General features: G+C 38.5%; 1 protein-coding gene across 1 annotated transcript; it reads right to left on the bottom strand.

The window, feature by feature from the left end:
- Positions 1 to 3,970: 3,970 nt before the first annotated feature.
- On the bottom strand, positions 3,971 to 12,261 carry qrfprb (pyroglutamylated RFamide peptide receptor b). The gene is made up of 6 exons (XM_044178091.1): positions 11,575 to 12,261; positions 10,115 to 10,273; positions 8,392 to 8,453; positions 6,701 to 6,936; positions 5,502 to 5,599; positions 3,971 to 5,367 (listed from the first exon to the last, which is right to left on the bottom strand). The coding sequence occupies exons 1-6, from the start codon at positions 11,939 to 11,941 to the stop codon at positions 4,970 to 4,972; spliced, it is 1,320 nt and encodes a 439-aa protein (XP_044034026.1). The 5' UTR covers positions 11,942 to 12,261; the 3' UTR covers positions 3,971 to 4,969.
- Between the last annotated feature and the right edge of the window lie 1,427 nt (positions 12,262 to 13,688).

The following is a 13,688-nucleotide window of genomic DNA, read 5'->3' as shown; positions in this document are numbered from 1 at the left end:
CATTTTTAGCAATTCTAGCATCAAGGCTCTAGGGATGGCAATGTCTGGCAGTTGATTGGACCACCACTTTGGTCCAGACTTAAATATCTATGGTATGGATTAATGTGAAATTTTGTGACATTCATGATCCCCAGACAATGAACCCTAATGACTGGTGATCCCATGATGTTTCCTCATGTGCCACCATGAGATTGATATTTGTGATTTTGAGTGAAATGTCTTGACAACTATTGTATGGATGGCCATGTACATTTTAGCTAGGTGCACATTCATGTCCCCCACAGGATGAATTGTAACAATTTTGGTGATCCCTTAACCATTCAAATATGATAATGTAATGTAATGTAATGTAATAATGTTTAAGTTTTTCAAGCTGTGAGAAGCTCCTCTATTTCCTTTGTGCATTGCATTGTGGGAGAATAGTGTCCATTAACAGCACATTCACAAATCGACTTTATTTAGTATGCATATGGTCTGCTTTGAGTTTACTTTGTGTAGTCACTTTTCTGGTGTGAACACGCTACATACTAAAAACCTGCTCTGAATCAGTATGTAGTGTGGAATTGGGACATGGCATTAGTCTTGCTTTTCATTTTTCAACCTGACCTTCGACACCGTCACAACCTTTGCCAAAGACTGCATTCTAAATTTGAACATAGAGAAATTGTTTGACTTCCTGCCATTTTATTTTTGTCTGTGGCAGACTATGTGGGTCAGATTCCCTGATCGTTTGGAAGCCCAGCCATGAACTTCAGATGGTCCCAGGTGGTTTCAGGCTGAAATGTAAACATCTTTATTGTAGCATCCCCTATGTCCAATTATAGTAGTGAATTGCGAAGACTATTGTTTTTTTTGTGTTTGTTTTTTGCTATAACTGGGCCACCACTGGAATCCATGGTAACTGCCATCTTCCACAAAGGAGCAAGTTACAAACTTTTTCAGAGCCACCTTTCAAGCCCACAGGGGGTTAGTATATGTAATTTAATAAATAGATTTTAGGTAGACTATTCCTTTAAAATCTCATACTTACAAGACTGTAGTACATATGTATTTGCTTATTTTTTGCGGTGTATCAGCAAGTCCATCAGCAGCCACAGAGCTAACATCAGTTTATTCAATCAATGACAGTAATAACTTATATAAGCTATAAATACAGATGGGTGACAAATTAAAGGAAAAACCAATATGAAGTGTCTTAGTATGGATTCTTAGCATGGAGCCACAGCTTCAGTGCTCCTTGCCAAGTCTGTGGAACTCTATTGGAGGGATGAACACCATTTCTCCACAAGATATTCCCTCATTCATAAATACAACCTTTATTTAATCAGGTAATCAATGTAATCATTGAGCTCAAGATCTCCTTTGCAGGAGAGCTATGAGTACAGCAGAAAGAAAACAAACCTAACCTGACATAACAAAAGGACATATAGCATCAGAGACAGTCACAGACATCACTAAATAGATGTGAAGATGAAAGTTTGTATTATATCATTTGGTCGTTTGGAGATGGTGATGAGAAGCATTGTCTTACACGTTGGTCCAAAATCTTCCATAGGTGTGAAGATCTGGTGACTCTAAAGGCCGTAGCATTTTATTCACATAATTGTCATGCTCACCAAACCATTCAGCGAGCCCTGGTGCACTGAAGTATCTGTATTTGATATGTTGGCAATAATATTCAACATTTCATCAAAAATTTGGCAATTTATAATTCCAATTCTTATGTGCCCATTGATGGCTGTAGTAAAAGTTATTAATCCATTAACATATTAAGGTTTAAATTTAGGTACCCCATCTTATAATTCTTTATGCATTGTCTCTTTTAGGTATTAGTAGTGAAATGAATTGTACCAATTCAGTTATATTTTTGAGATATTGCTGGGAGGGTGTTGAAGTTTTTTTTCTAAGTGAAAGGGAGGTTCCAAAGAAAATATAAATAACCCTGGGGAGGGCCTTGCTTCCCCCTCTCATATTTTTTGTACATTCCCTAAATTAAAAGGCCCCCTTTGAATTGAACCCAATGTATGCTCAAAACAAGTTGTAATAGGTCATTTTATTCAACATCAAATTTAATATACCAACAGGATTATGACCTCATTTGCTGCAATACCCTGTTCTTGCATGTGAGAAAGAGCACAATCTTTAAGAAACGCCACTGACAACACTTGTCCAAGGACAACACTTATGTGACACAAGCCGAGAACAGAGCCTACTGGCATTCTGCTCTGCATAAAAAAAAGACAAAACAAAGAAAGAAATGTATTTTAAATGAATGATGATTTGATTTTTGAATTAACATCTTTAAAATCAACGATCTGTACAGAACCATGAATAACGGCCAAGCTGTCACTATGAAACATTTTACAGAACGTGTAACTAACTTTAAATATACACCAAAATAATATTGTTCACTTAAGTTGCCTTTAGACATCTAAAATATTCCACAGCCCCATTCAGCAAACACATTAGTACAGAAAAGCCTAAATTCCTTTAATTGCATCCTATTTATGCTTTTTGTTACTTGTGTGAAATGGCTAATATTTTACAACAGTAAAATAATAGAGATGCTGTGGTTCATCTTTTCATGATTAAATGACTGAATGAACCAGGGTCATTTTAAAATGTGTCACACATCAGAAAGCTTCACTAGTTTAGTTCACATGGGAATGAATCAGAGAATCTGTGAGTACATTTAACTCAGGAATGAAGTCCTCTTTTTCAACCTTTACCTTTTTAAAACTACAAGGGCTGTGTTTGCAGGGCCATATATTGGTCCCAACTGCTCAGTTTAGCAGTAAAAAGTCAAAATAAATTGTAAGAAAAAGATTAGAATTACTCCGCCGTGGTTGTATGCCTCCGCCAACTAGTCAAGTTGCAGTTCATCCATGTTTGGCCAGACTCATATAATATATGTAGTGAATAGTTGGAAGGAATTGAATAAAAGGTATAAAGTGTTGTTTTTTTGGCTAAAAGGAAGTTATCACTATATTGATGATACATATATATGATTCCAGTGAATATACATTGTTGAACTGATTAATGAAGGATTATCATAGATGTATTGGCTAAACAGGTACACCTGTACTGGATTACTATGTAAAGATGGATTCTTAGTATAGCTACACAAAATGTAGTGCTTTTGTTTGTAGATATGAAGCCTCTCTATGAGCTGTAGGTGAAACTCACTCTCTCCATAGGATCACAATTAGGTAGGCACACTCCAACACGTTGTTTGCAGTCACGTGATCAATGACGCTCGAAAATTCGAGTGAGGCAGGGAGTGAAAGTCTGAATAGATGAGATGTAGGAAAGCCTGTACTGTGCTAGTTATTGTTTACTCATTCATTCATCCCAGTCAACATGTGTGTGAAATTTGAAATCGCCCAATTTATTATTAAATTATGGCTAAAAACCTATTTTGAGGTCACAATGACCTTTGACCTTTGACAACCGAATTCTAATCAGTTCATCCCGTAGAGAGGCGAAGTCCCGCCCCTTCCTGTGGACAAGGATGGTACCTTATTTTGGAAAAATATGTACGGTAGTTAACGGCAAGAGACAAAGAATGTTTTGATCCTGTTTGAATTGTGCCATTAATTACACATATGTTTGTCAATTTAAAAGATAATTTTGCAAGTCAAGAAAGTTGAAAATACATAATTAGAAAGACTACACACCCAAAAGTTGCGCAAGTAGTGTCATCAAACATCATATATGTAATTCATGGCACAGTTCAAACGGGATCAAAAAATTACATGTTTTTTCCAAAATGTAATCTATTATTTTCGCCTCTCTATTGACTATATAAGATGGACGACATGGCATCTCCCTAAAAGTGAAGCCAAAACATCTCAATTGCCCCCTGGTGGCTGGCTGCAGTATAGGTCATAAACCCCACCCCCTCCATGTTAGCGGATGGAACATGAGCCAAACTATAAACTCAAAGTACATGTCAAATACATTTTTCCCAAAGATAGTTTCTGTCATTTTAGGTAGTTCTTATCATACTGATGTATGTTCAAGTGTTCATTTTTCTTATAAGTTTGGTTTTAATTAGTTATTTGATGCTATAAAAACAGGGTTTCACCTCACGAATGACAGCTGAGGCCGACTTGCGATTTAGTTGGCCGGGTCTGTGGGCGAGACCTCGATACTGGCCATGGCTATCTCTGGCGCGGAGGCATGAAAAGTGTGTGTTTCATCATCAGATGAGTTTTATGAAGAGGTGATCTCTGATCTCCGAAAGATTTTTAAAGCAATGAAGAATGTCTGAGAGTCTAAACAGCAAAAGTTACCTTATTAAAATAAAGGTTTGTAGTTGAATTAACCTAAACTGAACTGAGTTTCATGCTGAATAGCTGACTTAAACTAATGCAAATTTGGCAGTGCAATAAAAGTCAAGACGTCATCCTTGGTCATCCTTTGCTGCTAAAAGCATGGCTCTGTAAAGTCAGTGTCCTCTATGATGTCTTTTCCTAACAGTTCCCAGTGTACCATAATATTGCAGTGGTAACAGTCTGTGCTTATTTGGGATGACATTGAACACGGTTCACGATGACACATCATTAAATGCTCACTGAGAGATGCTGAATGTCCTACAGATTTCAGAGACATCTCAACAGAAATTATTTCTCGATTCACATAACAAACTGGTGTTTCCGTGTCTGACCGCTGGGCCAGATTGCTCCCAGGGCAGTCTTAATAGGAAAACTGCCTCTTTTTGGAATTCCTTAATTTCCTTCCTGCTGCTCTCCAGACCAGAATGAAAAAACACTCTTGCTTCTGGCACTGCAGAGATATTTTCAAGATGTTTTCAAGCTGTGTGACTTTGAGTCTCTGAACCGCAACTGTGAGACTTGAAGTCATATCTGACTCACCTGCAGCTGGTAGTGTCAAGGGCCAGTGATTGACAGCAAACAGGAGGGTCAAGTTCAGCAGCTAAACACTTGAACTTTGAGCTGGTTCCTTCTCATTTGACCTGAAAGGAGCTGTTTGCAGGGAGCTCTGTTTGGATGGTGGAGATTTTTTCTCCTATTATTTCCAGCGAGCTCTCTCCATGCGAAGAACTTGAAGGGCCTTTCTCTGCTGAGTGCTGCTTGGAGCTGTTGCCTTCATCTGATTCAAGGAAGGCTTCTCTACTTTGGGGTTTGATGAACTGCACGCTCAGTCTGGGCCCCACCACAGCACCACCCTGCTGGTTAGGTTTGCGGATGCAGTGGGAGAGGGTGGAGACACAGCTCTTCTTGAAGTTCTCGTTCATGAAGGCATACACGATAGGATTGTTGAAACTGTTGAAGAACCCAAAGGCCTGAACAATGGCGATGATCATGTTAAGTGTGACTCCGTCATATTTCTTCTCCAGGTCATCTGGAAAATTACACAAAAACGTCACAACTCAGAGACTTAAATATATGGCAATACACACTTAATCTATGTATGTCAAGAAATTGTTCCTATATCCATTTCACATTAAAATTCATATAGACTCCAGCAATATTTACAGTACTCAAACAGCATGTGGACTGTGTGGAATGGTGCCCAGCAAATGGTGAATAGCAGAACGACGGTGATCATCATTTTAACAGCTCTTTTCTTTTTCCTGTAGAAGGTAAAAACAAAAAGTATAGAAAACCTGATGACAGAGGTAACAGATCACAGCAGACATTTGGTATAGCAGGTGCAGCTAATAACACTAATGATGACTCTTCCATTAAAGTGTGCCAATGAGCTACAGCAGTATGTCAGCATGAAAAATATCAGGACCCTGGCAGTCACACACCTGAATGGACTGCAGCATTTATTTTTCCCCTTGTTCTCCCCAAGTTGGAAAGGCCAGTACCCCTGAACTGTAGTCCTAATTCCCACTGTTGGTCTGGGCAGGATGAGGACAACCATGTGTCTCTTGTGACACGAGACTGTCCTCGCCATAAACAACACAAAATTGTTTTTCTTTTGTAGAAACAGCTTAAAAAGACCCATATTTGTTTTCAAGTGACAATGGTTGGTTATTGTTGAGTTTATCAAATCAGAATCTAATTCCCAGTCTGCTTACTGTTTCCCACAAAGAAACCAACCAGAAAACATCTTCAATTTCAACAACTTCTAAGTTTATAGAGATTATAAAAATTTAAGATTTGTGATTCTCCTCCTTGTCTCTTCTACTACAGTATGTCTCAACCAAGTGCACAGTGGCATATATGATAAATGTAGTTTACAATTGCTACGAAAAAATGTAGATCCAATGCATAAGTTAATTAAGGTCAGTGCTTGCAACTGCCTGTCTTCAACTGTGTCAGTGATTAAACCAAACAGCCAATCAAAGGTCATGGTCAGTATTCAAAGTGACCAATCAAAGGAGAGGAGACATCAGCCACTGACGAGGGAGCGAGTGTTGAGCACTGCAAGCACGTAGGGAGGGTCGAGCTTGCGCTTGTTTACTGGATGTAAGCATTGGTAGGCAACAACCAAAAGTTTAAGCCATTAAGTTGCCTAAAGTTGAAAGGTTTATGCAACTAAAAAACAAGTGCAGGTGCCATGACCAACCAGTAGGAGCTGCTAGTGCAGCTACAAGGACATGATCCCTCACTGGCTTCCCACCACTGGAATGCAAATAAAAGCCTAAAGTTCGAATAAATATTTTTATGTGGTGACAATGCACACATATGAATACTTTGGGAGACACCTTTACTGTCTAACTTACCTTGAGATCTTACTGATCTCCCTGTGGTTCATAGTGTTGAGGACTGAGGAGTCGCCCACCCTCTTGCGGATCCACAACTCAATGCCAATACGGGTGTAGAGGAACAGCATGGCTACCAGAGGGAGCAGGAAAAGAGCCACCATGATGAAGGTTGTGTACGCCTGCCTGTGAGTTAGAGAGCGCCAACTCTCCTGACAGCACACGTGGTAGTGATCATACAAGAAGTCGTACTTCACCTTTTAGAGGGAGAGAGAAAAGCTTTTATTCCTGGAAGAACAATCAAGACAGATAAAGTAGTTCTGACTGACTGGTGGTATTTATGTGAGACTTTGTGGCATGTGATGTAATTACAGCTACTGCGGAATAGATAATGACACACAAAATCTTGGATTGCTCTTTCAAAATGATTATTCTTTTTTACAGTTTTGTCCCCCATTTTCTCACAATGTTGGAGTGTCTAATCTCCTATGGACTGCATGATGTTCCAGCCGTTTTGATGAGCTTCACTAAGAGCTTTCCTTGAGTAATCTCTTCCCTAGTCACTGAATATAATGAGTAATATTATTCATAAACACAGTATAGAAATTGCCAAAGTGTGCCTACTGAATCCTAACACTAAGTCACAGTTAATCTTTTTAAGCACTGTATAATATTACTATAATACTCTTATCATTTCTCTGTTGGGACTTAACACATGAGGGACTTGTAATGAGCTTAAAGTACTGTAATACTTAAAATACCACCTTCTAGCATGTCATTTCTAATATCACTGAAATATTCATATAGAAATGTATGATTTTGCTTTTGACTCGTGGCATACCCAATATTGTCTTAGAATCAATTTATCATGCAATGTAATAATAACATACGCAACTAGACAGTGAGTTTATGATAATTTTCTCATATTATATCAATATTATAGTGACTGTTAGTCTGTGCGTCCTGTCCAAAGTCTCTCCAGATAACAGGGAAGCCATTTGTCTGCCAGTCACAGGTGCTGCTGTAGCAGCCAGAGCGGAACAAAGGAGGCAGAATATTCTTAAAACATGGTGTTACTGGCCTTTACTATAGTTTACCACCGAGAAACAAGAGGCCAAAACCATCCTCACTGTCAACAATTTGAGTATAGTATGAATAAAATCACATGTATTGCAGGCTTATCCTTTACATTAAGATTAGCAGAACAGTTTTGCAGCCACACATCCCTTTTACATCCCTCACTCTAACAAACACAGAGAAATAAAAATATTATAAAGCAAGTCACAATCAATAAGTGTATTTTCACATAGATTGAGGCTGTGCTAGAGGACTGAAAAACAAGATGATGTTGGACTGTTTTTCTGAACCTCTTCCATTGTGTTCATTGGAAGTACCGCTACCCAGAATCAAAAGTACCTGTGGTGATGGATTGGAGCATTACCCCTGCACCACCCCTACTTTACCCAATCCTTGAGATCCTCTGCTTCATAAATATGTCTGATTCCCTTTATATTTTAAATACAGTAAGATACAGTTATTTATTGTTATTATTTGTTATTGTTATATTTACAACAATTCTATTCTCTTCTGTGCCGTATCAGTTTTTTGATATTCACCTGTACAGCAAGAGTGTGATTTTGCTTTGCAGTCAAAGTTGAAGGATGCTGATGAAAGGAATTCTGCGATGGGTTGCTTTGAAGAGCACCACTTACCTCTAACTGTTGCACAAACAGCATTGGTGAACCCACTATCACTGACGCAATCCATACCAGCCCTGAAGGATGCAGACAGATAAAACATTTAACATAAAACAGGTACAATCTTCAGAAACAAAAACGTGTTTCAAATATACAGGACATACAGTTTGATACATGCATTAGCTGCCAAGGAAATTCAAACCTGTGTGTGACTAATGCCAAACAGCACTCCGCAGCTGCACAGTTTAATTCCTTTTTCATGTAATTAACAAGCTGTCAATCAGGACGAGTCTCTGCAAGGTTCCTCCACATTTCTTTGCTTTCAACTCCAACAGTGAGACCCTAATACTCTGATTTACCACAGCATGCTACATGACCTAAAGTTCATTCACTTGAATATACATAATTTCAGTGCTTTGGTAATTTCTTACCTAAAATATCACCTTGTCACTTACTAAATATACATACATTAATCAAGGAGGTTTTTACTTATCATTTCAGATGAGGAAGCATTGGGTTAAGAGCATATATTTTTCATTTTGTCGTGGAGTTTTATAAGGACAATTTGGTTTTGTTCTCACTTTTGACTAGAGTCTGCCATATATCTGAGTTTTAAGACTAATCTTAATATTTCTTTTTTTTTTTTTTAAATCCAATAACAAACACTTAACATAAACAATTTTGGCAAGGAACCCTCAAATTTCATTTTTAAAGAGTTGTGACAAATATATGCACTTTTGTTTTTACAGTTAAACAGTAAAGTTTACTATCTATAATGATAGTAAATAATATATGGGAAAAAAACTGAATTCCAGAAACAAATAGTGAAACTTATATAAAATGCATCCTATATAATATTTAAGTACTGCCATTTCTCTTTGCATATCTGCCAACATACACGTTGATATATCTACTGTATGATGAGCCAACATCGGCCACTAATATTGATTTGCTGATATATCAGTCGGGCGCTACCTTTAAGGCTTGTGGTAAATTTGCTTTGTTGTCTGCTGCTGACCTTCCTTTACATACTGATATACTGCCCCCACTGATCAAGGGATTAATGCTGGAACATATTTCTCCTTCTGCACGTAAGTGTATTTGCACAGATGTTGTTTGGAGTCGTTTGCTTTGCTGTTTTCTCTTACATACCTTTTGGGTATAGTCTTAATGTCTCTGTTTCAAAACCCGCTGACAGGAAGTCAGATCGACCAACCAGCTTTGGGCACGTTGGGCTGGAGTGCACACCTACCAAATCTCAATAATGCGTTGTGCGAACGTGCTTGTCAATCAAGCTGATTGTTTAATCCAACTCTATTTGGGAGGCGGTTTTGAAGCGGAAAAGAAAAAACATGTAAACGTTACACTCACAATCCGTACAAGTGTAAAACAAACAGACACGTCAACGTCTTAGAACGACACCCATGCGTGTTCGCCTACATGCAGCCCGGAGAAACATGTTCCAGCCTTTGTTGAGATTCGGAGGGGGTACGCACCGGCCTTTCTTCAAGTCTCTGACCTACTGTTACCCATAGCACCCTTCTCTGTGTAGGTATAGTATAATAACTAAGTTTTAAACTAGCTTTAATTGGATCTCACAGAAGTATAGAGTTAATTAGGCATACATAGCACTCGGAAGGAAAGCAGGAGACACTGGGTAGCCAAAGAAAAGAGGTTTCCTTGAATGCACAAACACATCCACTCCTAAAAGCATAATAAGCCACTCAGTATAGAACACCTAGCATCTTGTATGCTCTTTTGGACGAGTACTGCCTCCTCATTTTCAGCGGGAAGACAATGCCCTGGTATCTCTCAATGGCAATGCAGGTCATTGTGAGGATGCCTGTCACTATTGCTGTAGTCTGTACAAAGGGAACTGTCTTGCAAACCAGAACCCCTGCAGGAAAAACAGAGGGATGAAACAATGAGATACTGAGAAACAGAAGAAAACATGCATTTCAAATAAAGTTTACATCACTCCCTTTGTTTTACCACAGACTGAAAACAAAGGCAAGCTCTTCCTCATCCTTTTCATCTGCCTGTGGGGTTTCATTGAAATGACCAAACGACCATCTCTGATTGCACTTGAACACAGTGCTCACACATATTTCATAGCTAATGAAGCACAGAGATGAAACCCAGGTGAAATAGTGCACTGTAGGCAAGACCAACATGCTAAGTCTACCCTGATTCACCCTGAACTAATTGTGACTGCATTTTAATAGGAACACATGCTTTGATCTGGCCTTCTATTGCTATGATACACTGAATGTCAGTGGTTGGTTACATTTCTCTGAAATGTCCTCGTTGGTATCAGACATGGTCAAAACGTTGTGAACTGTTAAATCTAATGTAATCCAGTCAAAGCTGTGGTGATTCAGCTCTTTGGTGCTTTTTAAAGGCTGTAGAAGAGTTGTTGTATATTGTCAAGTCTTCAAATGTAGTGCAATGCAATAATTTACAACAGTAACAATACATTATACTGTAAGGTGACAGCACCTCAAATTAGAGCCTCAAAAAGCTGAATCAACACCTCTGACTTGGCTTTTTTTTTCAGGAGTATTGCATAGTATTGCATTAAGCTATAATTGCATGAGTGTTCATTATATTGTGTCCACTCTCTGCAAAGTTTGACATGAGCATCACAAATTCAGCAACAACTCTCTTTCATTAATTTGTTGTAGTTTCTGTTGGCCAATGCAAAAACTAGAAAGTGCATCTTTTACAAAAAACAGCCTGTAATATTCCAGTGCTAAATAGTTACATAGTGCAGGTGACACTCATCTATGCATCTTATATGCATGCATGCAATGCATAATTGTATCTGTGTAGAAGTGTTTTATTATTTACCACATCACTTCCTCTCCTCACCTCAAACTCTTCAAGTTCAAGTTAAACTGATGCATTGTGCAATTAATGCATTTGTCAGACTAATGCAACAATTAGGCTTCAGGTACATTTTTATATTTCATATGCTTTTCTTATTTTCCACACTGAACATAGTTTAATGAAGTTGGTTTTCCAAGTGCAAATAAGACACAGCAACAATTGCTTTAATTATCAATATCCTTACATATTTTTATATAATATTCGTATATATATATATAAAACACTTATTTTTCCTATTGAGACACTGATTCTTATTCATGACATGGTCTTAAAAAGTATGAAATATAAATTTAGAGGTTTAAAACTCACCCCCGACCCATTCAGAGGAGATGTTCTGCAGCAAAGTAAAAGGTATGCAGAAGAAAGTGATGAGCAGGTCGCTGACCGCCAGAGAGCAAATAAAAATATCTGTCGCCGTCTGTATCGCTCGTTTCTTCACAACTATATAGATGACCAAACTATTTCCAGCCAGAGCCATGACGAAAATAACCATATACATGATCACGAAGGTGATCTTGGCGCTGTACGGTAACTCGGGGATGTAGACGAGCGGCTGGATGTTGTAAGTGTTAATGAACTCCTGGCGGCTCAGGTTGTAGTACTGGAGCATCTCCCGCAGCACTTCAGGTGTTATCTTGGTGGACCCCTGCCCCGAATCTGTAGAGGCTGCTGCCATCCTGATACGTGTCTTCAATCCTGAGGGGAACTTGCTTGCAGGCAGAAAAAGAAAGAAAATCAGTGAAGGTTCAGAGCTGAAACCTTTCTTTAACCCACAAGTGCGTCTGGATGTTGCGCTGCCTCCTTCACCCTGCACAACATGCTGCTGTCGCTGCCGCAGCTGTTGCTCTGTGGTAGCAGAAAAGAAGTGTAAATAAAAAAAAATAAAAAAATACACATTACACCTTAAAGATTAATTTTAAATTTAACAATGCCCCGATCAAAGAAGTGCAGCAGAGTAATAAATAATGGCAGCAGAGTTGTAATTTGTCAGATGTTAAAAGCACATGATTTGTAAACTGCAATGTGCTTCGATCCTTAAATGCCACAGAGGAGCATTATCATTAAGAGTCAGCTAATGAGGATCTAAATAAAGAATAAGGAGTGCGAGTGCGAGCAACAGGATGCTGACTGCAGTTCACTCAACGGCCAGAGGTGTCATTATTAACAAGGGTTTTCTGAAAGTTACATATAGAACCTATAAACCTTCAAATGAAAGTGCAAAGTCTGGAGTAACTGCATTAATAGATTTCAAAATACACATTTGTCAGACCCGCTTTTCAAAGTTGATGTTGAAAATGAGCAAGAAGTCTTTTATGCAACTGCCTATGTTTAGGAGTACAAACATGTCCAATCAGGCTTTCATTCAACAACGTACAAGACAGCTAACCTGACCTAAACTTAGCCTTTGACCACTGTACTGTGCCTCTCTTTTGCATGACATTGACTTTTTTTTACAGTAATAAGTGTATGAATACAATTTAGACCCAGTGACACAATGTCAAATTTCAAGGCAGGTTTTGTACACAATGATGATGTTATGGATAAATTTATCCAAAACATTGGCGGAAACTTAATCTAAAATTGTGTTTCTTCCTTAGCTGATAAATTTGATGTGTTTAGCATTTTAAGTTACAACATCTAATAACTACTGAACATCAGCATAGTTTAATCTTTCCTTTTGGACAGAGGTCCAAATCACAAGATGGTAGGAGTGTTTTCATTATATGAAAATGAAATCAGAAAGCAATCGACACTAACGGTCTACAGCCATGCTAGCGGCTCTATGAGGCTGTACTTAGGCACAGTGAAGCTTTGAGCTAACTGCTAACATCAGCATGCAAACAGTGTCAATGCTAACATGCTGATGTTTAGCAGGTATAATGATTGCCATGGTCACCATCTTGGTTTAATGAGGTAGCATGCTAAATAGCAATAAATACAAAGTGCTTTTGAGGCTGATAGGAATGTCATTAGTTTTTCAGATATTTGATCATAAAACAAAGTAGTGGACAGTTTAAAATTTTGACCCGATGATGGAGTGAGATGAAGAGTTGAGTTCATCATGAGGGGGACATGAATGAAATGTTAGGGGATAACCAAAGTCAATTGGCTACATCCTCTGGGGACCATAGATATCTGTATCAAATGATGTGCAAGTGCCAATCATAGATGTTGAGATACTGGATAAGTGAAAACTGCTGGTAGTGCCCAAAGACATGTCAGGGGATCACCAAAGGATTTATCCTCTGGCGACCATGATTGCTTGTACAAATGTTTTTTTCCATCCAATAGTTGTTGAGATATTTCTGTCTGGACCAGTGGTGGACAGACCAACAGACCAACATTGCAACCCATATATCTGTGCCGCTGAACAGTTTTGTTTTTCAGACAGAAATCTAAATCCCAAGATGGTGTGAGTGTTT

This window comes from Siniperca chuatsi, linkage group LG20 (assembly GCF_020085105.1).
Source record: "Siniperca chuatsi isolate FFG_IHB_CAS linkage group LG20, ASM2008510v1, whole genome shotgun sequence".
Classification (NCBI taxonomy): Eukaryota; Metazoa; Chordata; class Actinopteri; order Centrarchiformes; family Sinipercidae; genus Siniperca; species Siniperca chuatsi.
This window is presented reverse-complemented; position numbering and strand designations above follow the sequence as displayed.